Raw genomic sequence first — 25295 nt, 5'->3', positions numbered from 1 at the left:
CATGCTATTTCAGGTTGTTGTCAATTCTAGGGTGGGGAACTGTATGCAACTGGTGTATGTACACCTGGAACAAGGTACTCAGTAAGATTACTTAATAAATTAAAAAAAATTTTTTTGAAGACTAAAACATTTTATTATCTTGCGGGAAAATTCATTGTTTTAACTATATGCTAATTTAATATCTTTGATTAAATGCAAGGGAAATCTCAGGTAATTTTCAAATTATTTTTAAATCTAGAAATATTCAAGTTCCTCAAGAGGAATATATGTTGCCATATTTAGTCTAACAGTATTTGATGTGCATATGAGGTTTTGAAAAATTACTTGTTCAAGAACTAATTTGAAAAAAAAAAACAAACAAGAATTAATTTGGAGAGCATGAGTACATTTTCAAAAGAGCATTTACACAGACCATCTTCCTCTAAAAGAATATAAGTTCAAGAGTTTTAAATATGTGTATCTGGAAACACACGGGCTTTTTCATGTTACAAAGACCTAATAATTTGGGGGATTCAGTGTCAGTTTCATCCTTGAAGATGAATTTAAAACAACAAGAAAAAGTCAGTGATGACTGTTCTTATTCATTAATTATTTTGATGATTACATTAACTTATAACTTGAGAAATTTGTATGCAGGTCAGGAAGCAACAGTTAGAACTTGACATGGAACAACAGAATGGTTCCAAATAGGAAAAGGATTACGTCAAGGCTGTCTATTGTCACCCTGCTTATTTAACTTATATGCAGAGTACATCATGAGAAACGCTGGGCTGGAAGAAGCACAAGCTGGAATCAAGATTGCTGGGAGAAATATCAGTAACCTCAGATATGCAGATGACACCACCCTTATGGCAGAAAGTGAAGAGGAACTAAAAAGCACCTTCATGAAAGTCAAAGAGGAGAATGAAGAAGTTGGCTTAAAGCTCAACATTCAGAAAACGAAGATCATGGTATCTGGTCCCATCACTTCATGGCAAACAGATGGGGAAACAGTGGAAACAGTGTCAGACTTAATTTTGGGGGGCTCCAAAATCACTGCAGATGGTGATTGAAGCTGTGAAATTAAAAGACACTTACTCCTTGGAAGGAAAGTTATGATCAACCTGGATAGCATATTGAAAAGCAGAGACATTACTTTGCCAACAAAGGTCCATCTAGTCAAGGCTATGGTTTTTCCTGTGGTCATGTATGGATGTGAGAGTTGGACTGTGAAGAAGGCTGAGCACCGAAGAATTGATGCTTTTGAACTGTGGTGTTGGAGAAGACTCTTGAGAGTCCCTTGGACTGCAAGGAGATCCAACCAGTCCGTTCTGAAGGAGATCAGCCCTGGGATTTCTTTGGAGGGAATGATACTAAAGCTGAAACTCTAGTACTTTGGCCACCTCATGTGAAGAGTTGACTCATTGGAAAAGACTCTGATGCCGGGAGGGGTTGGCAGCAGGAGGAGAAGGGGATGACAGAGGATGAGATGGCTGGATGGCATCACTGACTCAATGGACATGAGTCTGGGTGAACTCCGGGAGTTTGTGATGGACCGGGAGGCCTGGCGTGCTGTGATTCATGGGGTCGCAAAGAGTCAGATACGACTGAGCGACTGAACTGAACTGAACTGAAGACAAGTATAGCTAGTATAAATATTATTAATGCATTTAACAACTATTCATTCAGTCCCTACTATGTGAAAATCCATGGCCATGCATTATGCTTTATTTAAAAGGATGAAAAAGTAAAGGATAATAAAAGATATCCTAATAAATATTTATTTATCATTTTTCTACATGCAAGTAAAAGTTCTTTGTTTCTTAGGCTATAAATAAAGGGGTTTAGCAGGGGAATTATAATCATGTAGAACAGTGAATACATTTTATCCTAATACTGATCAGGGCCAGACCCAGGACGCACATACATGAAGAAGAGAGTCCCATAGAACAAGAAAACATAAAGAAGATGGGCACTGCACGTGGAGAAGGCTTTACTCGTTCCGTTTTCTGACGTCTTTTTCAGGGTGGCAAAGAGGACAAAGGTGTAAGAAACTATAATGGTAATAAAAATAAAAGCCTGTATAAAAGAAGCAGAAATAAAAAGCACCAAAGCATTAATAGATGGATCAGTGCAAGAAATTGTAAAAAGTGGCAAGATTTCACAGAAGCAGTGATGTATTATGTTGGACCTGCAGAAAGTTAATCTAAGTAATAATCCTATATGAATTATAGGATGCAGAAAACCAATTGCATATGATGCACTTATCAACCAAGTGCAGAGTCTGTTGGACATCACCACTGGGTAAAGTAAGGGGTTGCATATGGCTGCATAGCAGTCATAGGCCATCACTACCAGGAGGAAATTTTCTGTGGTGGCACTGACAGCAAAAATATAGAACTGGGTGATGCATTCAATGAAGGATATGTGATCCTTAGATAAAAAATTCGTAAGTATCTTGGGAGTCACAGAAGATGAAGAGCAAGCATCTGCAAAGGCCAAGCTGCCCAGGAATGAGTACATGGGGGTGTGAATATGGGGGTCCTTCCAGGTGAGAAAAATCAGTCCAAGGTTGCCCACCATGGTGGTGAGGTAGATGACCAGGAACACCAGGAACAGGGGGACCTGCAGCCCTTCCTGCAGCTGTCTCCCATCTGTGAGTCCTGTGAGAACAATTTCCATCACCAGAGTCGTGTTTGCCTCCATCATACCCACTCAGGCTGATCACTGCAATGGAGAATTGAAATCAGAAAATTTATCAATATTCATGAAAACATGTATTGGATGGTAATGTCTTCCTCTGTTTCTGATGCTCTGACTGAAGTAGTGTCTCTTTTTTCTAAAACACACTTCAGAATATTATGAATTGAACATGACTGAACAACTACATGATGTGATAAATACTATAAATAATTTTCAGAAGCAAAGTCTTTTTTAAAGGTGCATATATACATATATGTATAAGTATATATATGTATATATACACACACATATATATACACAAATATATATGTGTGTGTATATATATATATGTATATATGTACTTAAAGGTTTATGGAGGAGGCTATAAACACCAGTTAACTTAGTCCATAACTTGTCACTCATAAATATCTTAAAACGTATTTATTGTATTTTTATTTATTGTATCAAATTTTGTATTTATTGTATTAAAATACATTTTAATACAATCTTAAAACATATTTATTGTATTTTTGTATTTATTGTATTAAAATACAATACTGAATGTATTGTATTAACACTGAAACTTTGTACAGAATTAAAAGTACATTATGCATTTTATACTAAAATCTCTAAAAATTCAGACTGGTTCAAAAATTTTTTCATTGTTTCAAACAAAACTCTTCCATGTATTTTCTACTGAACCAAAAAGTAGGTTATACCTTTATATAGCCTATCTATCACATATATATGTTTTTTTCATCCTAAGACATGAATAAGTTAAAATCCCACTTCTGCTGATTTCTATCCATTATCATTTTGTTGTTTGATCACATATTCATGAAATTACCCCATATTCCTAACAGACTCTTTTGATGATATATTCATCAAAACCACTCAAATTTTAAATATATTCTTGTTAATTTTATCCAATAAACTCCCATACATGATCATAATCATTAAGTCCATCATCAAACATTTTTATTGCTCCTAACCTAGAACATCATCATTCTTGGTTCAGTCAAATATAGAACCTCTAACTCAGGTATCACACTAAGATGCTGAAATAACCCATCTTTTAAAATATAGAACCTCTAACTCAGGTATTACACTAAGATGCTGAAATAACCCATCTTTTAAGAAGAAAAAGAAACCTGACACTAGACGCTCATCTGCAGATTTGAAAAGGATCTAAGAGACGTTGTTAAACATGCCAAGTAAACAATTATCATGAAGTTAACCGAGAATGTTTCTACTATATCAGAGGCTCGTAATACTAAAACAATTGTAGCATTTTTTTTTCCTGCTGTGTTTGAGATAAGAACTGGAAATTTCAAAATCAGAGTGGATGAAAGCATTACAGAAGACACTATAGTCAAAAAGATTAGCCTGTGTTTTGGAGCTGCTTCAATTTAAGTAGTAAAAATTATAAATGTTGTTTAAATCCAAATCAAATAAGGAAAAAGATCAACAACATTAATAGGAAACCACTAACATGAAGTTATACATGAGTTTTATAATCGTGGGAAGCAAGTGAGAAGGCTGGTTCCTGTGGAAACCCAGGGGGTAAACCTAAGTCTATATCATCACAATTCATTTCATCAATGACAAATTATGAAGAATTCTGAACATAAAATGTGTTTTGTATACCCAAATCCCTGCTGCAGGGTCTACCCATTTAAAAACAGCTGATCTAAGTACATAACCCTGCAAGGGAGTACTCAGAGTTATTGGATTCACAACTCCCTGCTCTTCAATGACTCAGCCAAGCAGGAGTCATTCCAATGCAGATTTTTATTTCTTTAACCTAGTCACCAATTCTGTACAAGGTTGTTGAAGATTTCACTGCCAAGTCTCTGCTGGCCTAAAATGTTTTCTTAAAGTGCCTACTTTATAATTCAAAGAGAGGACACCACGTGGGAAATTTAAGAAATACAGATTTTGTGAAAACTTCAGTTTTGACACGATTAATCTTTGAACCGTAAGTATAGATAAGAATTGGGATATTTTCTATGGAAAGGGATCTAGAAGTTGTTTTTCCCTTTGAAAAGAGAGGCTATGTTAAGAAAAAGTCCTTCTACATCTTCATAGAGAATAGGAAAAGAGATGGTTGGGGATTAATATTAGACAAAAGTACAGAGAGTTGGTTAAATTGGCAGTGATTATTAAGTAAGCACACTGCTGTCAAATCACTGAAAGGAGCATATTATCCTGTTTTACACTCTGCCTCGAATATAAGATGTGTCTCCGGGCAGATGTGGTCAACTCCATCTTTCTGCCTATTTCCAGAGAAGTACAAAGTAAACAAGAACCAGGATGAAGTCAAAGACATAGACGTCCTAACAGCTCCATAACCCTATGATTCTTCACTGTTGGAAAATCTTCAGATTCTGTGAAACTACAGTAAAGGCCAGAATGAATTCCACTTTTACAGATAAAAATATTAAATAGATTCGTTCTATGGCCCATTATTCTGGAAAAGAAAATTTTCACAAAAACGTAACCAATTTTCTGAAGCTAATTTTCTGCTTCTGAATTATTAAATGAGTATGCACTTTATGACCTCATTTTAAGATTCTCATCAATAGTGCACTGAATTTTCTAAGGAAAATAGGCCCACAGCTTATGAAACTAAGAGTCCTCTTTGCTATTTAGTAAGTAGCATAGCATAGTGGTTAAGAACTCTATATGTAATAGCATGAATTCAAGTCTTCATTCTCCAAGTATATAGCTTTGTATCCATAGGGTTTAGAGAATATAATGTATATTTATTCAGTTTAGAGTTACTTTCTGTTCTATTTGGTAGAAAAACAATCTGAAAAGAATTTTAAATATTTTGACAGCTAATGAGAGACTCTAGGTACTAAAAGTAAATTTGTTCTACACTTTTTATGGAAAGAATAATGACAATAATAGCATTGTGTTTTCACCTAATTCCTATAAGAAGATACAAAGAAATATAGACTTTCATGAACAGCTCAGTGTATAAGAACAAAGATGTCAAAACAAATATTCATCCGCAATTAATTTCCTTCAAAAATGCACTTTGAAGAAAAAGGTATTTATATCTTCCATCTTAAAATCTGTTAGTGAAGACAATATTGAAGTTCCCCCAAAGCCATCAAAAAATTCCCTATAGAATACAACCAGCCTACCAGGCATTATACACTAATCAACAAATCATTACAAACATATTGTTCTTAAACTATTACTTTTATAGCCCATTTCTTTCTTTTAAAAACAAAAGAATCACTGTTTAATTGTAGAAAAAAATGGAAAATGTAGAAAGTACAGAGGAAAAAAATTCTTCTAATTTCACTAATCACTGATCATTGCAGCTATCTTTTGGGTTTTTATGTACAATTATACGCAGAAGCTATATATACATTTATATAAACATAATTTATATAAACATTTCTATATGTAAATAATATTATGAGTGTGCTACATATAACTTTTCAAAAATAACTTCAGTTGAATGATATATGACTCCTATTTTCTTATTAGTTTGAAAACTTTTGGGCTGTTTCCTTGGCTACATCATCATCAAAAGCTGTAATTATGAATACACATAATAGTCACATAATCATATTCATGTTAAGCTTGGCAAGATATATGCCAGACTTATATGTACTTGGCAGACATGTACAACTTCTGAGATCAATAAAAATTTGTTTACTGTAGCTATGTAGTATATTTTAAAGTCAGAAAGGTTGATTCCTCCAGCTCTGTTTTTCTTTCTCAATATTGCTTTGGTTATTTGGGATCTTTTGTGTTTCCATACAAATTTTAAGATTTTTGCTCTAGTTCTGTGAAAAATGCCATTGGTATTTTGATAGTATTGCACTGAATCTGTAGATTGCTTTGGGTAGTATAGTCATTTTCACAGTATTGATTCTTCCAACCCAAGACCATGGTGTATCTCTACATTTGGGTCATCTTTGATTTCTTTCACCAGTGTCCTATAGTTTTCTGCATACAGCCCTTTTGTCTCCTTAGGTAGGTTTATTCCTAGTACTCTATTCTTTTTGTTGCAGTGGTGAGTGGGAGTCTTTCCTTAATTTCTCTTTCCAATCTTTCATTGTTAGTATATAGGAAAGCAAGTGATTTCTCTGTATTGATCATGTATCCGGCAACTTCACTAAATCTGTTGATTAGCTCTAGTAGTTTTCTGACTGCATCTTTAGGATTTCCTATGTATGGAGACATCACAAGTACATATTATTATACTCATTGTACACATGAAGAAATTAAGGCACTGTCTACTGAGTTAGCCTCAAACATTCTTTATTCACTCTATGCATTAGCAAATATAATGGAGGTTCTTGTGATCACTTTTAGCCTCATTTGAGATTCAGGAAAAAAAAAATAGTTCTTCTGAGTTGACAACCTGTGCTTTTCCACTGCTCCAGGCTGCCTGATTTGTAAATGGAGGAAATACCACCTCATTATCAATTAAGATGATTCAGATGAACACACTTTGAAAGTCTTGAAGTAATAATTAAATATGATGTCATGTGTTAGCCCATTTGGGCTGCCATAAAAGCATATTCACTAGACTGGATAGTTTAGGAACAACATAAATTTATTTCTCACATTTCTGGAGGCTGGGAAGTCCAAATCAAGGTGCCAAAATGACCTAATTCTGGTGAAGACCCTTTCCCTGGTTCATCGCCTACATGTTCTCACTGTGTCCTCACATGAAGAATAAAAGTAGGGATCTCTCTGAAACCCCTTATATAAGACTCTCATCCCATTTATGAGACTCCACCACATGACACTCCACTCATCCCATTCATGTGGTTCCACTGCATGGATTAAGCAACTCCCCAAAGCCCTACCATCATCTTTGGTGAGTGAATAGTGAAAGTCACTCAGTTGTGTCTGATTCTTTGTGACCCCATGGCAATAGCCTGCCAGGCTCTTCTGTCCATGGAATTCTCCAGGTAACAATAAAGGAGTGGGTAGTCATTCTCTTCTCCAAAGGATCTTCCTACCCAGGGATCAAACCTGGGTCCCCTGCATTGCAGGCAGATTCTTTGCCTTCTGAGCCACCAGGGAAGCTATCATCTTTGGGGCTTGAATTTTCAGTATATGTGTGCCGAGGTGATACACACATTCAGGCCATAGTAGGTAGGCTTTCCTATTAGGAAGAAATCAGAATTCAGACTCCAACTTGCTGGCCATGGATGCTTGAGCAATATTAGTCCTTTGACCTTCAAAATGTGGTCCAATGCCTACAGATGCATCAGAATCACCTGAGAATCTTCTGAATATTGAAAAACCTATACTAACGCATATATATGGAATTTAGAAAGATGGTAACAATAACCCGGTATACGAGACAGCAAAAGAGACACTGATGTATAGAACCGTCTTATGGACTCTGTGGGAGAGGGAGAGGGTGGGAAGATTTGGGAGAATGGCATTGAAACATGTAAAATATCATGTATGAAACGAGTTGCCAGTCCAGGTTCAATGCATGATACTGGATGCTTGGGGCTAGTGCACTGGGATGACCCAGAGGGATGGTATGGGGAGGAAGGAGGGAGGAGGGTTCAGGATGAGGAACACATGTATACCTGTGGTGGATTCATTTTGATATTTGGCAAAACTAATAAAATTTTGTAAAGTTTAAAAATAAATAAAAAATAAAAATAAATTAAAAAATTTAAAAAAAGAAAAACCTAAGGCCCAGCCCACCAATGATTTGCTGACTCCAACAGCTGTGGGCTCACGCTCATCTAAGTTTGATAATGACAAACTCAAGTGAAAAATCTCTATATTATTGTCTCCTCTTCTGCTTAAGTGACCAAATTAAATATTATATACAGGCTATATGCTCCAACTATATAAATTAAATACCTAGTAGACATTTTATAATAGTTCAGCTGATATTCAGCAGATTGATTTTAATACCATATAATATGGACAGAAAATGGAGAGCTGTCCAACTAAAATTAAGTACCTGCTTAAATATGAGACTCTAATAAGGCAAGAAAAGAATTTCTTAGGGGATAATTACAGTTAGCTTTTTGTGAATTGCTAATCATCTATCTTCATGGAAAACTTGTTAAGTTTCACAGTTGTTTCCAGTCATTATCAACATTGGCTGTACGTTAGAATCACTTGGAGAGGTTTGTAAAACTACCAGTGCCTGAGAACGCCTCCTACAGATTCTAATTTGCTTGGTTTGGGTTGATAACCAAGAGTGAGAACCATAATCTGTACTCTCTGGGTGAGGAAGAAGAAAATATTCAAGACCTAGTTGATGGCATTTATTCATTTACTGCTTCTGTCACTTGTTATCAACAGGGTCTGACACATCAAAAGTTATTCCTTTTTATGATAGGCTGTAAACTGGATTGAGCATTACCTGAAATGCCCCAGTTCTCATGGTATATAGGTATTATGTGGATTTCAAACCAACCAATAGATATGTCAATGACTATCTATTGACATATAGCAATTGCATAATGGCCAAGCCTAAACCATCTATGTGGCACATAATAAAAAGAAAGCTTTGCCACTGGCTTTGACTATGAAGAGATGGAGACAGGAACTCCTACAGAGCTTCTGCATCCACAGAGAGCAACCTGCTTAGAATGAGTCTTCACAACAGGGTCAGAACTCAGATGCACCACAGGATCAAGGGTCTGATTAAACAAATCCTAAACACACTGTGCTGAAGGCAGTCTGCCCTCCTGGGGCTTTGGGGTATCTGACCCACAAATTATTGTTTATTTGCTCAAATCAATTAATAGACTAGGGGTCAGGAGAATGTGTCCTGTTCATGGGGATATCATTTCCTTTATTTTTCACTAGGGTATTCACAAGGCCAAATGTTATAAAGTTAGGAGGCAAGGGGCAAAAGGGCCAGATGGAAACTATGCATAGTTTTTGTAAGGAAAAAATCCATTTAAATTATGTAACTATGATTTGATCAAGTATACATCCCAATTCGTGTAGCTGCCAATTCCTGATACAAACACACACACACACACACACACACACACTCAATCAGTATATAATTCAATCAGTAGTCAATCAGGAAAAGAAACTCAGTAAGATTATTTAATAAATTAAGGAGTTTTTGAAAACTCAGAACTTTTAATCATATTACAAGAAAATTAATTATTTTAAGTATTTTTTAATTTTCATACCCTTTTAGGAATGTGATACAAACTAACTTAATTTGTAAAATTACTATTAAAACCATTAGAAATTTTCATTTAACTGCCTCAAGATTCATTATTTTTTAGTAGTTTAGTCACTAAGTCATGTCAGTCTCTTGCAATCCCATGGATTGTAGCCCGCCAGGCTCCTCCATCCATGGGATTTCCCAGACAAGAATACTGGACTGGGTTGCCATTTCCTTCTCCAAATATTAACAAAAGAGAGGGTTTTAAAAAATTATATGCTCAAGAATTATTTTGGAGGACACGCATACTTTTTAATAGAAATTTCACATGGACTTGAATCTTTCTTTAATAGAATATAAGTTCATAAAATTTTTAAATATTATATCTGGAAATAGAAAAGCTTATACATATTTCAAGCTTAGCGATTTGGGAACTGCAGTTTCATTCACAACAAGTAAGTAATATCTTACCCTATTCATCAGTTATTTTTAGAACCTAGGTTCACTTATAACTAAGGCAAGCATATCTAGTCTAAATATTATTATTAATCGAATTAAAAACTTATTAGCTGTGGGGGGTGTGTGTGTGTGTGTGGTAGTCGCTCAGTCGTGTCCAACTCTTTTGCGACCCCATGGACTGCAGCCCTCCAGGCTCCTCTGTCCATGGAATTCTCTAGGCAAGAGCACTGGAGTGGGTTGCCATTTCCCTCTCCATCTTAGCTGGTCCCTATGTGCAAAACCCAGGTCCAGTTATTATACTTTATGTAAATGGAGAGTAAAAAGGAAAGACTATGAATGTTTTCCTGATAAATATTTATATCTTTATTATTTTTCTAAGTGCACCTAAAACTTCCTTGTTTCTTAGGCGATAAATAAAGGGGTTTAGCAGGGGAATTATAATTGTGTAGAACAGTGAATACATTTTATCCTGATATTGATCCTGGCCAGACCCAGGACGCACATACATGAAGAAGAGAGTGCCATAGAACAAGGAAACAGAGAGAAGGTGGGCACTGCAGGTGGAGAAGGCTTTGCTCCTGCCCTTTTCAGACTTCTTTTTCAGGATGGCAAAGAGGACACAAATATAGGAGACTATAATACCTGTAAAAGTAAAAGCCTGTATAAAAGCAGCAAAAATAAAAACCACTAATGCATTAATTGATGGATCAGTGCAAGAAATTGCAAAAAGTGGCAAAATTTCACAGTAGAAATGATGTATTATATTAGACCTGCAGAAAGTTAATCTAGATAATAATCCTACATGTATTATAGGATGCAGAAAACCAATTGCATATGATGCACTTATCAAGCAAGTGCAGAGTCTGTTGGACATCACCACTGGGTAAAGTAAGGGGCTGCATATGGCTGCATAGCGGTCAAAGGCCATCACCACCAGGAGGAAACATTCTGTGGTGGCACTGGAACCAAAAAAATAGTATTGGGCCATGCACTCAAAGAGAGACATCATTTGACTCTTGTCTAAGGTGTTAACAAGCATCTTGGGAGTCACAGAAGATGACGAGCAAGCATCTACAAAGGCCAAGCTGCCCAGGAATGAGTACATGGGGGTGTGAAGATGGGGGTCCTTCCAGATGAGAAAAATCAGTCCGAGGTTGCCTGCCATGGTGGTCAGGTAGATGACCAGGAACACCAGGAAAAGGGGGACCTGAAGCCTTGGGAGATCTGTGAGTCCTGTGAGAACAAATTCTATCACCAGAGTCATATTTTCTTCTGCCATATCCAACCAGCTAATCTCTAAAATGAAAGAGTAAGAGAGGGAACATTCACAAAAGAGTCATAAAAACATTGAATTTTTATGTTACAGGCTTATAAGACAGGCTTCTCATTTAGTTAGTAGTTCGTAATTTGTACCTTCACTTATCTACTTTTATATACACTCAAAATTATCTGTAATGAAATATTTTAAAATTATATTCACCTAAATTGATAGGTAATTTTCATGCAAATCCTTTTCAGTCTAACATGGGTAACAACAGTTTTTAGATTTGCATGAACTCATCTTAAAATTGATATGGAGGAAATAACTTCTCGTTCTGCCCAAGAAATATATAAACATTGAGTAGTCAGGAATACCTTAACTGATGTTGAACAATAATGTAGAGACGTGGTAATCAAAACATTAATGTAGTGGCATAAGAAGAAGCCAGAGGATCAGTGCAACAGAATACAGAACTCAGAAGTAGGTTCCAATATATATGGGAATGTGGCATGAAAAATATGATATTTCAGTTCAGTAGGAAAAGGACAATTGATTTAATGGGTTATGCTGACAGTTTGCTATCTGTCTGGAAATATTACTAAGTACTGTTAAGGCTCCTGCCCCACACCATGCTGCTGCTGCTGCTAAGTCGCTTCAGTCATATCCGACTCTGTGCGACCCCATAGACGGCAGCCCACCAGGCTCCCCTGTCCCTGAGATTCTCCAGGCAAGAACAATGGAGTGGGTTGCCATTTCCTTCTCCAATGCATGAAAGTGAAAAGTGAAAGTGAAGTCGCTCAGTCGTGTCCGACTCCTAGCGACCCCATGGACTGCAGCCTACCAGACTCCTCCATCCATGGGAGCTTCCAGGCAAGAGTACTGGAGTGGGGTGCCATTGCCTTCTCCTCCCCACACCATAGATATTGCTAAGTAACTTAGAAAGCAATAATGTAACATAATGAATAGAAAAATTATTATTCAAGAGAAGAAACCCAGTAAAATAGATAGCTTGAATGCATAAAAAATAATATCCAACAGAGTCAAAGAGTATGTAATTAGTTTGGAAAGATATCTTGCATGTATATTAAAGACATAGATTTATGTCTATCATATAAAATAACTATAGTTTTTTTTAAAGGCAAGGAATTTAATAGAAGAATGTAAAGGATGAAAATAAGCAAGTTTACAGATGAAGAAATCAAAATAACCAACAAATAAAATGAAAAGATACCTAAATTTCTGTCACAAATACACATGTGTACATGAACAGACACACAAAAACAGGTGAATACCTCCTTTCTCATGTATCAGAATAGCAGAAATGAATAAAAATACTCCTTGTTGCCTGAAGTGAAAAAAGTGGTACTTTCATATATTACTCATGGAACTATGAATTGCAACAGCCTTTTTGAAAAGCAATTTTATACAATTCCATTTAGCTTAAAATACATATATCCTTTCAGCTATCACTATATATATATATATATATATATATATATATATATATACATACATACATACACACCCTGGAGATCAAAGCACTGCTATACAAAGATAAATATACAAAGAATAGTCAATGCATTATTGTTCAGAGTAGCAAAGACCATGCTGTTCATGGGGTTCTCAAAATTGGGAGAGGAGTATGTCAAGGCTGTATACTGTCATTCTGCTTATTTAACTTATATGCAGAGTACATCATGCAAAACACTGGACTGGATGACTCACACCTGGAATCAAGATTACCGAAGAAATATCAACAACCTCAATATGAAGATGATACCACCCTGATGGCAGAAAATGAAGAGGAACTAAAGAGCCTCTTGATGAGGGTGAAAAGGGAGAGTGAAAAAGCTGGCTTAAAACTCAGCATTCAGAAAAGTAAGATCATGGCATCTGGTCCATCACTTCATGGCAAATAAATGGGGGAAGAAAGGAAACAGTGACAGATTTTATTTTCTTAGGCTCAAAAATCACTGTAGACAGTGACTGCAGCCATGAAATTAAAAGACTCTTGCTCCTTAGAAGAAATCTGTGAAAAACCTAAGCAGTTTATCAAAAAACAAAGACATCACTTTGACAACAAAGGTCCATCTAATCAAAGCTATGGTTTTTCCAGTAGTCATGTATGGATGTGAGAGTTTGACCATAAAGAAGACTGAACGCCAAAGAATTGATGCTTTCAAATTGTGATGCTGGAAAAGATTCCTGAGAGTCCCTAGAACAGCAAGAAGATCAAACCAGTCAATCGTAAAGGAAATCAACCCTACTATTCATTGGAATGACAGATACTGAAGCTGAAGCTCCAATACTTTGGCCTCCTGATGTGAAGAGCTATCTCATTGGAAAAGACCCTGATTCTGGGAAAGAGTGAGGGTAAGAGGAAAAGGGGGGCAACAGAGGATGAGATGGTTGGATGACATCACCAACTCAACGGAGATGACTTTGAGTAAACTCAGGGAGATAGTGAAGGATAAGAAAGCCTGTCATGCTGCAGTCCATGGGATCACAGAGTCAGACACAACTTAGTAACTGAACAACAAGCACAGACCATATGTGTCAATAGTGAAATGGTTAAATAAACCAGAGTACATTCATATTACAGAATATAATTCAGTCATGAAAAAAGGGCTATTCTACCTAATTTAAAGTTGGAATTTCCACAATGTATAGTTATTTCAGAAGAGGAAGATCCAAAGAAGTATAAAATCTATGGTCTCATCATTGTAAAACAAGCAATGTATTTTTTAAATCTCTCCTTTACATGGAGGACATGTGAATAATAGACACGAAGTTTACAGTACTGGTTTTTCTGGAGTGAGAGTGGAGATAATAATGAAGTAGAAGAGAGTGAAAGAATAATAGTTCCATGAGTAAAGCAGCATATATGTATATATGTATATATGAAATATTAATTGGAAATTAAGAACCTTAAGAAATATTTACCCTGCCTAAATTGGCCCAACTCCTTTTAGAACCTCAAATAACCAAATCATTGCCAACCTTACTTTTAGCTCCTGTAATGTATTAATATAATTTGGACAAGAGTAACTTTTATGAATTTTTTTCTCAACAGTTAGATAATATGAAGAGTCTTTTGAAGTTACCTTTAGTGTACATACTCATGATTCCATGTAATTAAAGAATTTTTATTATATATAATAAACCTGAAGCCAGAATTCCCATTCTGAAAACTTACAAATAAGTTAACTTTGGGCTGCAGAGCTTATGTCTCAATTTTTAAAACTTCATATTATAAAATACACTCTGATTTTTTTCTTATCATTACTATTTTTTCCTATTTTTCATTCTTCTATTAATCAAAGTTTATTATTTAAAAATACCTCAACAGATGTGCAATCTACACAGTAAAAATTCTAACTGAAATTAGAATATGCTTGTTCACGCAAACATTTACCTGCTTGCTCAGATTTGTTTGCTGACTTCAAAAAGGAAAAGGCCTGTATACAGTTTTAACATCTTATTTAGATATTTTCTTATAATACAAAGTACAAAGCTATAATAAAAATTATGAAAATGTCTGCATCCTCACCCAGGTCCTGTAAGATATGGGAAACTGAAAACGTGCTGGTTTTCTCAAAGGAGACAAAAGGTACAGAAATGAAGCACAACTATTCAAGCATTGCTTTTCCTTGGAAACGCAAAACTGGAAGGATATAACATTTCTTTCTCCTATTTGCAAACCCATTCTTAAAAAGTTTTGAAATTCCCTTAATGCTTCCAAAGTACTCCCAGTAGGTAGGATGAAGTCAAAGTTGTTCTACTGGGCATTGTAAGCTAATCATCAAATCATCATACACTTTTAGTTATAACAATTAAAACTAAACATAATATCCTCAAAGTTCACTATCAGGGCATGTTTATAAAATGTCGCTGAATAGAATTTAGAATAAGCTATTTTTCCTTCCTCTTCTTTTTCTTAATGCTGCCACTCCCCAACTACCTACCTGACTTGCTCACTTGAAACTCCTAAAGGTACCTTAGAATTAACATGTCCAAATCTGAAATTATGGTCTTCCTCTATTCCGCCCTCAAACCTGGTATTCTTCGAGGGTTTCCTGTCATAGGAAATAAGGTCACAAACCAAAAGTTTATCTACTAAATATGTCTTAAATCCAACTATTTCTTATTACGCAGTCAGTACTAAAATATAAAATACATTCATCTCTTGCCTGGCTTATTAAATAACCTCCTAACTATACTATCTACAACTTCTAACACAGTCATCTAGTCTATTTTCCACACTGACACCACACTGATTCTTATAAAATGTATACTGTTTCAATACCACACCGTAACACATGCTTGCCGCCATTTAAATGTTGTTAATAATTTCTCTTTGAAAATAAAATAACAACTGAAATTCTTTTTTAGTTTTTTATTTTATATTGGAGTATACCTGATTAACAATGTTGTGTTCTTTTCAGGTGTACAGAAACGTGATTCAATTATACATATCCATGTATCTATTCTTTTTCAAATTCTTTTTCCATTTAGTTTGTTATAAAATATTGAGCAGAGTTCCCTGTGCTATATAATAGGTCATTGTTGGTTATTTATTTTTTAAAAAAGAAATTATTTGGCTGTTTCAGGTCTTAGTGGCAACACACAGAATCCTCCTTGGGTCATGTGGGATCTTTTGTTGTGATGCATGGACTCTATAGTTGTGGCACACAGACTCTGTAGTTGTGGCCCACAACCTCCATAGTTGTGGCACACAGACTCTAGAGTTGTGGGACACGGGCTCACTTGCTCCCCAGAATGTGGGGTCCCTGTTCCTGAGCAGAGATCAAACCCATGACCTCCACACTGCAAGGCAAACTCTCAATCACTGGACCACCAGGGAAGCTCCATTACGCATTTTAAATATAGCAGTGTGTACATATCAATCCCAGACTCCCTACCTGTCCCTCTCCCCGACCCTAACCCCCTGGTAACCATAAGTTCGCTCTCTAAGTCTGTAGGTCTGTTTCTGTTAACAACTGAAATTCTTAAGCCTCATATACATGTCCCTGTACTGAGAAATAGGCCCAATAATTAACTGTATGCAGTTAAGGAATTTTATTGCATTGTATGTGTGTATCATGTACAGTAACATTAATTGAACTTATAGATAATTTTCAATATCTAAGTAAATTGAGAAAATAGAAGGTAACTTCTTGTTCATGGTGAGTATAGATCACATGTTCCTAATTGTTTGATTATTCTACCCCAACTGATGATCCAGAGTCCTAGGCTCCATCTTATCATTCAGGCATTTTCCACACACAACTTTCAGTATTGCTTCTGCTTTAAGCCTTGGCATTTTGGCCACAAAGCATGTGGGATCCTAACTCCCCAACAAGGGATTGAACCTGCACCCCCTGCAGTGGAAGGTGAAGTCTTAACCACTACACTGCCAGGGAAGTCCCCACACATAACTTTCTTCAGTGATTGTGTTCTCATCTGGATCAAGCTTGAAGGGGAAAATTCACAGGGGATTCCAACTGTGAGGCGCTTATGAGCCAGTATATCACTTGCAATCCTAACCTCAATAATAATACTGCAGTCAGTTAAAAACTGAGGCCGTGTATCTAGGAAAAGAACAAAATGGTTATATGGATTTGGTTATCAGCTAATGATTTCTTCTTCTGTACTTATTTGTTTATGATTTACCTGTTTTATCCTCCTTTCCACTTGTAGAACACTCTCAGCTTCTCCTAACCAGAGTCAAACTAATTGAAAATTAGTCAAACCCAATTCCCATCTAGTACCTAGCTCAACAGAAAGCTATGGTTTCAAGGTAATACTTTATTCTCTCCAGCAAACCAACTATGTCTCTTCCTTGTGTAGATACCAACAATTGTTAATACATATCATCTTGCCACATGATATAATTACACACTCCCAAAATGAGATTTTTTAAGTTATTTGTTTTTAATTGCAGGATAATTACAATATTGTGTTGGTTTCTGATGAATATCAACATGGCTCAGTCACAGGTATACATATGTCTCCTCCCTCTTGAAACTCCTTCCTAATTCCTGTGCCATCCAACCCTTCTAGGTTGTCACAGAGTACCAGTTCCCTGAATCACACAACAAATTCCCACTGGCTATTGGTTTTACATTTGTTAGTGTACATATTTCCATGCTACTCTCTCCATTTGTCACCCTCTTCTTCTTACTCCCCATTGGGTCCGTAAGTCTGTTCTCTATGTCTGTATCCTCATTGCTGCCCCGCAAATAGATTTATCAGTACCATCTTTCTAGATTTCATAAATATGCATAAATATATGTTATTTGTTTTTCTCTTTCTGACTTACTTCATTCTTTATAATAGGCTCTAGGTTATCCACCTCATTAAAACTGACTCAAATGTGTTCCTTTTTATGGCTGAGTAATATTCCATTGTATATCAGTACCACAGCTTCTTTATCCCTTCATCTGTCGATGGACATCTACATTTCTTCCATGTTCTAGCTATTATAAATAGTGCTGCAATGAACACTGATACATGAGGTTTTTTCAGTAATGATTTTCTCAGGGTATGTGCCCAGTATTGGGATTGTTGGGTCATATGGTAGTTTTATTCCTAATTTTTTAAGGAATCTCCATAATGTCTTCCATACTGACTGTATCAATTTATATTCCCACCAACAGTGCAAGGCAGTTCCCTTTTCTCCACCCAAAATGCAATTCTTATATGATTTTTCTGGCATCCTGTGGAGCATATGAACTTTACAAAGGTATCCATAGTACTTATCAGGTGAACCAATCTGCTGTTTAAAAAATTTTCTGTAAATAAAGTTTTCTTCATATATCCCTGGGGCAAGACCTTCAGTTTATACTGTTACCCTTCCCAGATTAATATAAAATACTTCTAATCCTCATTCATGATTGGTATTTGCAGAATACGTTTTCCACACATCAGTAGCATATATCTCATACCAGATATTGCATTGAAAATTTCTACAAGGCTGGTTCTGGTTTCTACCATTATCAGCTATGCCCTATACAGTTTTTGCAAAGACTAGGATAGTAAAACAAATAAGGATTTATTGAGGATCATCACCATTGCAGTCTTTGAGTTTCTGAGAATCACACTAGGTTACAACTAATACACTATTCTGAGATGCAAAATTTCCATTGAATGAAGCCGGCAGACCCCACAGTTTGCATGGGGAAACCCCTAAAGGACTAGTTGAACTGCTTGTTCTGAGGAAGTCTGTTCTAAAGGTCACAGGCAGTTGCAATCCTTTAAATGTTAGAGGAAACCATGGTCTAGCAGTGTTTATCTGAGGTGCTTTGAATACCTGCAAGAATTGAACTACTAAAAAAATGTTAAACCACAGAATCACCAGAAATAAATGTATGTATTTACCCAACAACCCTCTTGATTGCTAAGATTTCCTCTCACAAACATTTAGGATGTGGAAATCTTGCATGAGGTGGCCTCAGAAAAAGGGCAACTTTCATTCTCTTCGAATTATGGTTTGTTCATGCCTTTTCAAGCCAAAAGATGTTCCTGTCCCTTAGCATAGTAATAACTTGAAAATCATCTCCAAAGATACCCCTTATGAGTATGGAGGAAATTTTATATAGTGTTATATTTGTTTTGCAATAGTGAAACCCAGGACTAGGGTTTTTCTTTTATTAAAGTATATTTGATTTACATTATAAGTGTACAGCAGATTTTTTTTTCTGATTATTTTCCATTATAAATTATTAGAAGATATTGAATACAGTTAGTTCCCAGTGGCACACATTAAATCCTCTGTGTATCTGTGTATCTATTTTATGTGTAGTAGTTTGTATCTAGGCTTCCCTGATGGTTCAGATGGTAAAGAATCTGCATGCAATGCAGGAGACCTGGGTTCAATCCCTGGGTTTGGAAGATCCTCTGGAGAAGGGAATTACGTACCTCTAATTTTCCTCTTCCCCCTTTACTTTCTCTATTTGGTAACCATAAATCAGTTTTTTTTTTTTTTTATGTCTATGAATCTGTTTCTGTTTTGTACATAGATTCATTTGTATTGGGCTTCCCTGGTGGCTCAGATGGTAAAGAATGTGCCTGCAGTGCAGAAGACTCAGGTTCGATCCCTGGGTCGAGAAGATCCCTTGGAGAAGGGAATGGCTACCTACTCTAGTATTCTTGCCTGGAGGATTCCAAGCAAAAAGGAGTTTGGCAGCCTACAGTTCATGTGGCAAAGAGTTGAAAACATCTGATCAAATAGGACTTCCCTGGTGGCTCAGATGTTAAAGAATCTGCCTGCAATGTGGGAGACCTGGGTTCGATCCCTGGGTCAGGAAGATCTCCTGGAGAAAGGATTGGCAACCCCCTCCAGTATTTTTGCTTGGAGAATTCCATGGATAAAGGAGTTTGGTGGGCTATATAGTCCATGGGGTTGCAAAGAGTTGGACACGACTGAGCAGCTAACACATACATACATTTGTATTGTTTTATTTATTTTTTTTTACATTTGTATTGTTTTAGATTCCACATATAAGTGATACGTAATATTTGTCTTTCTCTGTCCACAGTATAATGTTCTCTAGATCCACCCATGTTGCTGCAAAAAGCAATATTTCATTCTTTTTTATGATTGATTAATATCTACATATGAAGATTTTCCTAAGCCAATCATATGTTGAAGAGCACTTGGGTTGCTGTTTCCATGTCTTGGCAATTGCAAATAATGCTGCTATGAACATTGGGATGCATCTATCTTTTTTAGTTAGTTTTCATCTTTTGGAGATATATACCTAGGAGCAAGGTTGCTGAATCATATGGTACCCCATTTTAGTTCTATAAAGAAACCCCATACTGTTTTTCATAATGGCTGCACAATTTTGCATTCCCTTCAACAGTATACAAGGGTTTTCTTTTCTCTGCATCCTCTAACATTTGCTATTTTTAGACTTTTTGATGATAGCCTTCTGACCAGTGTGAGGTGATAGCCCGTGTGGCTTTCATTTACATTTCTCTAATAATTAGTGATATTGTGTATCTTTTCATGTGCCTGTTGGCCTGGGTATTTTCTCTGGAAAAATGTCTATTCAGGAGTTTTGCCCATTTTCGATTGGATTGTTTTTCTTTTTTAAATATTGAGTTGCATGAGCTGTTGGCACATTTTGGATTTTAAGCCCTTGTATCATTCACAAATGTTTTCTTTTGATTGTCATTTCATTTTGTTTTGGTTTCCATTGCAGTGCAAAAGCTTTAAAGTTTAATCAGGTCCTATTTGTTTAATTTTACTTTACTTTCTTTTGCATTGGGAGACAGATTTATGTCAGAGAAGATTTTGCCTATGTTCTCTTCTAGGAGTCTTGTGGTCTTGTGTCTTATATTTAGGTCTTTAAACCATTTTGAGTTTATTTTTGTATATGGTATGAGAGCCTATTCTAATTTCATGATTTCCATATAGCTGTCCTGCTTTTCCAACACTACTTCTTGAAGAGACTGTCCTTTCTCTGTTGTATACTTTTGCCTCCTTTGTCAAAGGTTAATTAACACAGAACATTCAAAGCTCTTGTAAGAAAAAAAAACTATTTCAGTTACATAATTATGAGTTGAACAAGAGCACCTGCTATTTAAGCTTGTTGTCAATTCTGGGGTGAGAAAATATATTCACTTGGTATATGAATGCTCTGAAAAAGGTACTCAGTATGATTACTTAATAAACTGAAAAGGAAAACATCTTAAAGACTCAACATTTTATTGTATTGCTAGAAAGTTCACTGTATTAACATTTGCTAAATTAATATCTTCCAATGAATGCAACACAGATATAATTAATTTTCAAAATACTTTTAAATCTAGAAATATTAATTTCAAAGCCCTAAAGAGGAATGTATGTTGTCATATTTAGTCTAACAATATTAATTTGATGTTCATATATTTGGGATCATTATAAGTAGCCACTAAAGATAAGATTTTGAAAAACTACTTGCCCAATAATTATTTTGGAGGGCATGAGTACCTTTTCAACAGAATATTTACACAGACTGAATCTTCCTCTAAAAGAATATAAGTTCAGAAGAGCTTTAGATATGTGTATCTGGAAACACAAGGGTTCATATTGCAAAGATTTAGCAATATGGGGATTCATTTGTCGTTTTCATCCTTGAAAAGTAATTTAAAACAACAAAAAGTCAATGGTGTTTGTTCTTACTGTATCCATTACTTTGATGATCACATTAACTTATAACTAAGACAAGCATATCTAGACTAAATATTATTATTCATTCATTTAACGACTATCCATGCAGTCCCTATTATGTGAAAACTCAGAGACAGTCATTATACCTTATTTAAAAACAGTAAAAAGTAAAGAATAATGAAAGATTTCCTGAAAAATATTTATTTCTTTATCATTTTTCTAAATGCACCTGCTGCTGCTGCTGGTAAGTCGCTTCAGTCGTGTCTGACTCTGTGTGGCCCCACTGGCAGCAGCCCACCAGGCTCCCCTGTCCCTGGGATTCTCCAGGCAAGAACACTGGAGTGGGTTGCCATTTCCTTCTCCAATGCATGAAAGTGAAAAGTGAAAGGGAAGTCGCTCAGTCATGTCCGACTCTTAGCTACCCCATGGACTGCAGCCCACCAGGCTCCTCCATCCATGGGATTCTCCAGGCGAGAGTACTGGAGTGGGGTGCCATCGCCTTCTCCAAATGCACCTAAAACTTCCTTATTTCTTAGGCTATAAATAAAGGGGTTTAGCAGGGGAATTATAATTGTGTAGAACAGTGAATACATTTTATCCTGATATTGATCCTGGACAGACCCAGGATGCACATACATGAAGAAGAGAGTGCCATAGAACAAGGAAACAGAGGGCAGGTGGGCACTGCATGTGGAGAAGGCTTTGCTCCTGCCCTTTTCAGATTTCTTTTTCAGGATGGCAAAGAGGACATAGGTGTAAGAGGCCATGATGGTAATAAAAGTAAAAGCCTGTATAAAAGCAGCAAAAATAAAAAGCACCAAAGCATTAATAGATGGATCAGTGCAAGAAATTGTAAAAAGTGGCAAGATTTCACAGTAGAAATGACGTATTGTATTAGACTTGCAGAAAGTTAATCTAGATAATAATCCTACATATATTATAGGATGCAGAAAACCAATTGCATATGATGCACTTATCAAGCAAGTGCAGAGTCTGCTGGATATCACCACTGGGTAAAGTAAGGGGTTACATATGGCTGCATTGCGGTCATAGGCCATCACCACCAGGAGGAAACATTCTGTGGTGGCACTGGAACCAAAAAAATAGTATTGGGCCATGCACTCAAAGAGAGACATCATTTGACTCTTGTCTAAGGTGTTGACAAGCATCTTGGGAGTCACAGAAGATGATGAGCAAGCATCTGCAAAGGCCAAGCTGCCCAGGAATGAATACATGGGGGTGTGAAGATGGGGGTCCTTTCAGATGAGAAAAATCAGTCCGAGGTTGCCCGCCATGGTGGTGAGGTAGATGACCAGGAACACCAGGAACAGGGGGACCTGCATCCCTGGGAGATCTGTGAGTCCTGTGAGAACAAATTCTGTCACCAGAGTCTTGTTTGCCTCCATCACATCCACTCAGGCTGATCACTGCAATGGAGAAGTGAAATAAAAAATAATGGTCATGAAAATGTATACTGGATGGTAATGTCTTAGTTCTCTGCATCAGATGCCCTATCTGAAGGTACAGAGTCTCTCTTTTTTAAAACACACTGAAGAGTATTATAGGTATATTATAAATATTATAAATTATTTTCAGAAGTTAATGTGTGTATATACATACATATAATTCCTTAAAGCATTGTGGAGGAGGCTCTAGACATCTACCAATTAATGTAGTCCATATTTTGTCACTCATAAATACCTTAAAACTGAATGTATTGCATTAACTCTGAAACTTTTTTACAGAATTAAGAGTAAAAATTGCACACTGCATTTTATACTAAAATCTCTAAAAGTGAGACTCTGGTTCAGGATAAAACTTTTCACTGATTCAAAGCAACTATTTCATATATTTTCTATAGAACCAAAAAATACCTTTCAGTAGTATACAGTTATACTACTAGTAGTATATAATAGTATAGTAGTAGTATAAAGTAGTATACCTTTATACTACTGATATATGTATATATAATTTTTTCTTTCTAAGACATTAATAAGTAGAGTAAGAAGATAATAAGTTAAAATCCCATTTCTGCTGATTTCTATCCATTATCATTATGTTCTTTGATTATATATACAACAACTTACCCCATATCCCTAATAGGCTCTTTTGATTATATATTCATCAAAACCACTCCAAATTTCAAATAGATTCTTGTTATTTAATAGTTTTATCAACAAACTCTCATATATGATCATAATGATTCATTCTGTCATCAAACCTTTTTAGTTTGATGTCCTAAGCTAGAACACTGTTATTCCTGGCTCAGTCAAATGCAGAACTTCTAACTCAGGTGTTACACTGAGATGCTAAAATAACCCTCCTTTAACAAGAAGAAAACTGACACTAATCGGTTCATCTGCAGATTTGGGAAGGATCTAAGAGACGTTGTTAAACATGCCAAGTAAACAATCATCATTCAGTTAACCAGGAATGTTTTTGGCATGTCAAAGGCACATAATACTGAAAAATTATAACTTTTTTTTCCTGACCTGATACATTTTAAATTAGAACTGGGACTTTCAAAATCAGAGGGAATTGAAACATTACAAAAGATACCACAGTCAAAAAAAGTAACCACTGTTTTGAAGCTGTTTCAATTTAAGTAGTAAAAATTATAAATGTTGTTTATATCCAAATCAGATAAGGATAAAGATGAATTATATTGGGGAAGTAACTAATATAAAGACATCCGTAGTGGGAATGTAAATTAATACAGCCACTTAGGAGAACAGTATGGAGATTCCTTAAAAATCTAGGAGTAAAACTACCATGTGATTGAGCAATCCCACTATTGGACATATACCCTGAGAAAACCATAATTAAAAAAAAAATGTACCCCATGTTCACTGCAGCACTATTTATAATAGCCGGGACACAGAAGCAACCTAGATGTCCATTGACAAATGAATGGATATAGTAATTGCAGTACATATACTCAATAGAATATTACTCAGCCATAAAAAGGAACAAATCTGTCAGTTGAATGAGGTGGATGAACCAAGAGCCTATTATACAGAGTGAAGTAAGTCAGATAGAGGAAGTATCATATATTAACGCATATAATGGAATCTAGAAAAATGGTACTGATGAACCTAATTGTAGGGCAGGAATACAGTCACAGATGTAGTGAACAGACCTGTGGACACAGTGGGGGAAGGACAGGGTGTGACTAATTGAGAGAGTATCATTGAAACATATACATCACCATATGTAAAACAGATAGCTAGTGAGAAGTTTCTGCAAAACACAAGGAGCTCAGCCTGGTACACTGTGACAATCTAGAGGGGTAGGAGGTGATATATGTATGCTGTGGCTGATTCATGCTGATTTATGGCAGAAACCAATACAATATTGTAAAGCAATTATCCCCCAATTAAAATAAATGTTTGTAAAGCTATCTGTGAAGCAAGTGATCCTGGGAAGCATGTAAGAAGGATAGATCCTGTGGAAACCCAGGAGGTAAACCTAAGTCCACATCATCACAATGCATTTCATCAATGAAAAAATTATGCAGAATTCTGAACATAAAATGTGCTTTGTGTACCCAAATCCCTGCCTGGTTTATATAAAACAGGGTATGGCCATTTAGAAGCAGCTGATCTAAGTACATAATC

The 25295-nt window shown here is 36.0% G+C and overlaps 2 protein-coding genes and 1 pseudogene across 2 annotated transcripts; all 3 read right to left on the bottom strand.

The window, feature by feature from the left end:
- Positions 1-1869: 1869 nt before the first annotated feature.
- LOC102270048 (olfactory receptor 5AC1-like) lies at positions 1870-2688 on the bottom strand. Its single transcript, XM_014481339.2, has one exon. The coding sequence runs from the start codon at positions 2686-2688 to the stop codon at positions 1870-1872; it is 819 nt and encodes a 272-aa protein (XP_014336825.2).
- Positions 2689-10613: 7925 nt separating this feature from the next.
- Positions 10614-11546, bottom strand: LOC102273460 (olfactory receptor 5AC1). Its single transcript, XM_005905423.2, has one exon. It carries the CDS (start codon positions 11535-11537, stop codon positions 10614-10616), a length of 924 nt encoding a protein of 307 aa, XP_005905485.2. The 5' UTR covers positions 11538-11546.
- Positions 11547-21878: 10332 nt separating this feature from the next.
- Positions 21879-23087, bottom strand: LOC102273745 (olfactory receptor 5AC1-like; annotated as a pseudogene).
- Positions 23088-25295: the final 2208 nt, after the last annotated feature.

The sequence above is a fragment of the Bos mutus genome, chromosome 1, assembly GCF_027580195.1.
Source record: "Bos mutus isolate GX-2022 chromosome 1, NWIPB_WYAK_1.1, whole genome shotgun sequence".
In the NCBI taxonomy this organism is placed as follows: Eukaryota; Metazoa; Chordata; class Mammalia; order Artiodactyla; family Bovidae; genus Bos; species Bos mutus.
This window is presented reverse-complemented; position numbering and strand designations above follow the sequence as displayed.